The sequence below is a fragment of the Cebus imitator genome, unplaced genomic scaffold (assembly GCF_001604975.1).
Source record: "Cebus imitator isolate Cc_AM_T3 unplaced genomic scaffold, Cebus_imitator-1.0 Scaffold708, whole genome shotgun sequence".
NCBI classification, from domain to species: domain Eukaryota; kingdom Metazoa; phylum Chordata; class Mammalia; order Primates; family Cebidae; genus Cebus; species Cebus imitator.
Window position 1 is genome coordinate 1,217,083 of NW_016108023.1, and position 2,714 is coordinate 1,219,796.

Sequence of the window (2,714 nt, forward strand, 5' to 3'; positions counted from 1 at the left end):
TTTTTTATTTATTTTATATTTTATTTTATTTATTTATTTTGTTTTATTTTATTATTTTATTTTATTTATTTTATTTTATATTGAGACAGAGTCTCACTCTGTCACCCAGGCTGGAGTGCAGTGGCGTGATGTGGACTCACTGCCACCTCCGCCTCCCTGGTTCAAGCGATCCTCCTGCCTCAGCCTCCTGAGTTGCTGGGATTACAGGTGCCGCCACCACGCCCGGCTGATTCTTGCATTTTCAGTAGAGACAGGGCGTCTCCATGTTGGCCAGGCTGGTCCCGAACTCCTGCCGTCAAATGATTTGTGGATGGTCGGAAGCTCCTGACCACGTGATTCGGCCACGTCGGCCGCTCAGTACTGGGATTACAGGCTTGAGCCACCGTGCCTGGCTAAAATTTTACTTTTCAGAAAACAAGGGGTGGGCATGGTGAGTCACATCTGTAATTCCGGCACTCTGGGAGGCCCAGGTGGGTGGATCACCTGAGGTCAGGAGTTTGAGACCGGCCTGGCCAACACAGGGAAACCCCGTGTCTACTAAAAATACAAACATTAGTGGGGTGTGGTGGTGTGTGCCTGTAATCCCAACTACTCGGGAGGCTGAGGCAGGAGAATTGCTTGAACCCAGAAGGCAGGGGTTGCAGTGAGCTGAGATCACGCCATTGCACTCCAGCCTGGGCCACAGGGCAAGACTGTCTCAAAAATAAATACATAAATAAATAATTCAGGGCGAACAGCTGATATTAAGAGGCCTTCAGATGGATAGTTTAGCAGGGGATGTTAAGATCCTGAAGTCCAGCATACTCACTGCACAGAGAAAGATACTGAGGGTCAGAGTGGCAAGGACACTGGGAAAACATCCCACAAAAGTACTCAGTCTAAAAGCATTTTAGATGAAGAAATTATCTCCTGAGACATTCACGGAGATGTATTCTTAACTTGCTCAGAGGACAGAGGAGAAAGATGTGAAGGTCAGTAGAAAACGCTCAGCATCCATATCCCAACCACTGGGGCATGATGCTTCAGGCCAACAGCAGACCGGCCCGGGGAGAACTGCCAGGTCTCCGGTTCAAGGTCACGCCCCATCCTGTCAACTCCTGGGTCACACTGGCACTAAGTCCTGTAAACTCAAAGTGTAGGGTTACCCTAGGGGTCCTGAGTCGGGGAGTGTAAGTCATGTGGGATGGTGTTAGGGAGTATGGGTCATGTGGGTGGTGTTAGGGACTGTGCAGGTATGCTAGCTGTGGTGACTACAGGATTCGGGGTTGAACTCTGGGAGGTGTTAGGGACTGTGCAGGTGTGCTAGCTGTGGAGACTGCAGGATTCGGGGTTGAACTCTGGGTGGTTTATAGGCTCTAGGGTTATGCTCGCAGTCCTGAGAATGGTCCGTTGTTTCACTTACCAGTGTGTTTTCCGTGTCAGGCTGGGAGTTCTAGGAACAAACAACACAGAATACAAGGCTCAGTGTTCGAGGTTCTAACCCACTTCAGACGGTCCATCCCCACATCCAGCTCAACCCAGTGTCGACAAAGAGAGATCCTGTCCCATGTCCATCCACACCCAGTGTAGACAGCAGGAGACCCTGCCCTGCGTGTGAACTTTCTAACCCACTTCACACGCTGTCCCTCTGTGTGGGCACCGAACAGGTAAGTGTCCTGAGTAGCTGCCGGCAGCTCTCCCTCCACAAACCCCAGATCTACAGGACACAGAGGTGAGGAGTTGCAAACACACACTTCCTGTACCCACAGCTGCTGACCCACCCACGCAGGCCCCAATGGCCTTGGGACAGGGTCCCCTCCTGTCTACACTGGGTGCAGGTGGTCCTGGGACAACATCTCCTCCTGTCTACACTGGGTCCAGGTGGATGTGGAGCAGAGTCTCCTGTCTACACTGGATTCAGGTGAACGTGGGGCAGGGTCTTCTGTCTATACTAGGTTTGGATGGACATAGGTCAGGATATCCTTTTGTCGACACTGGGTTGAGGTGGATGTGGGGCAGGGTCTCCTCCTGTCTACACTGGGTGCAGGTGGAGGTCCGGCAGGGTCTCATTCTGTCTACACTGGGTCCAGGTGGAGGTGGGGCAGGATCTCCTCCTGTCTACACTGGGTGCAGGTGGATGTGGTGCAGGGTCTCCTGTCTACACTGGATGCAGGTGGAGGTGGCGTAGGGTCTCCTCCTGTCTACACTGGGTGCAGGTGGATGTGGTGCAGGGTCCCCTCTGTTTACACTGGATGCAGGTAGAGGTGTGGCAGGGTCCCCTCCTGTCTACACTGGGTGCTGTGTCTACGCTGGGTACAGGTGGAGGTGGGGCAGGGTCCCCTGTGTCTACACTGGGTTCAGGTAGAGGTGGGGCACAGTCTCCTCCTGTCTACACTGGGTGCAGGTGGAGGTGGGGCAGGGTCTCCTCCTGTCTAAACTGGGTGCAGGTGGAGGTGGGGCAGTGTCCCCTCCTGTCTACACTGGGTGCTCTGTCTACACTGGGTGCAGGTGGAGGTGGGTCAGGGTCTCCTCCTATCTACACTGGGTGCAGGTGGAGGTGGGGCAGTGTCCCCTCCTGTCTACACTGGGTACAGGTGGAGGTGGCGTAGGGTCTCATGCTGTCTACACTGGGTGCAGGTGGAGGTGGGGCAGAGTCCCCTCTTGTCTACACTGGGTGCTCTGTCTACACTGGGTACAGGTGGAGGTGGAGCAGGGTCTCATTCTGTCTACACTGG

The 2,714-nt window shown here is 53.8% G+C and overlaps 1 protein-coding gene across 1 annotated transcript in view; it reads right to left on the reverse strand.

Annotated features, from left to right (window-relative positions):
- Positions 1 to 2,714, reverse strand: part of CSF2RA (colony stimulating factor 2 receptor subunit alpha) — a 16,171-nt gene that overhangs the window by 8,869 nt on the left and 4,588 nt on the right. Inside the window, exon 5 of the mRNA XM_017518855.2 lies at positions 1,403 to 1,432. Coding sequence (XP_017374344.1) covers positions 1,403 to 1,432 — 30 coding nt within the window. The remainder of the gene's footprint in view (positions 1 to 1,402; positions 1,433 to 2,714) is intronic.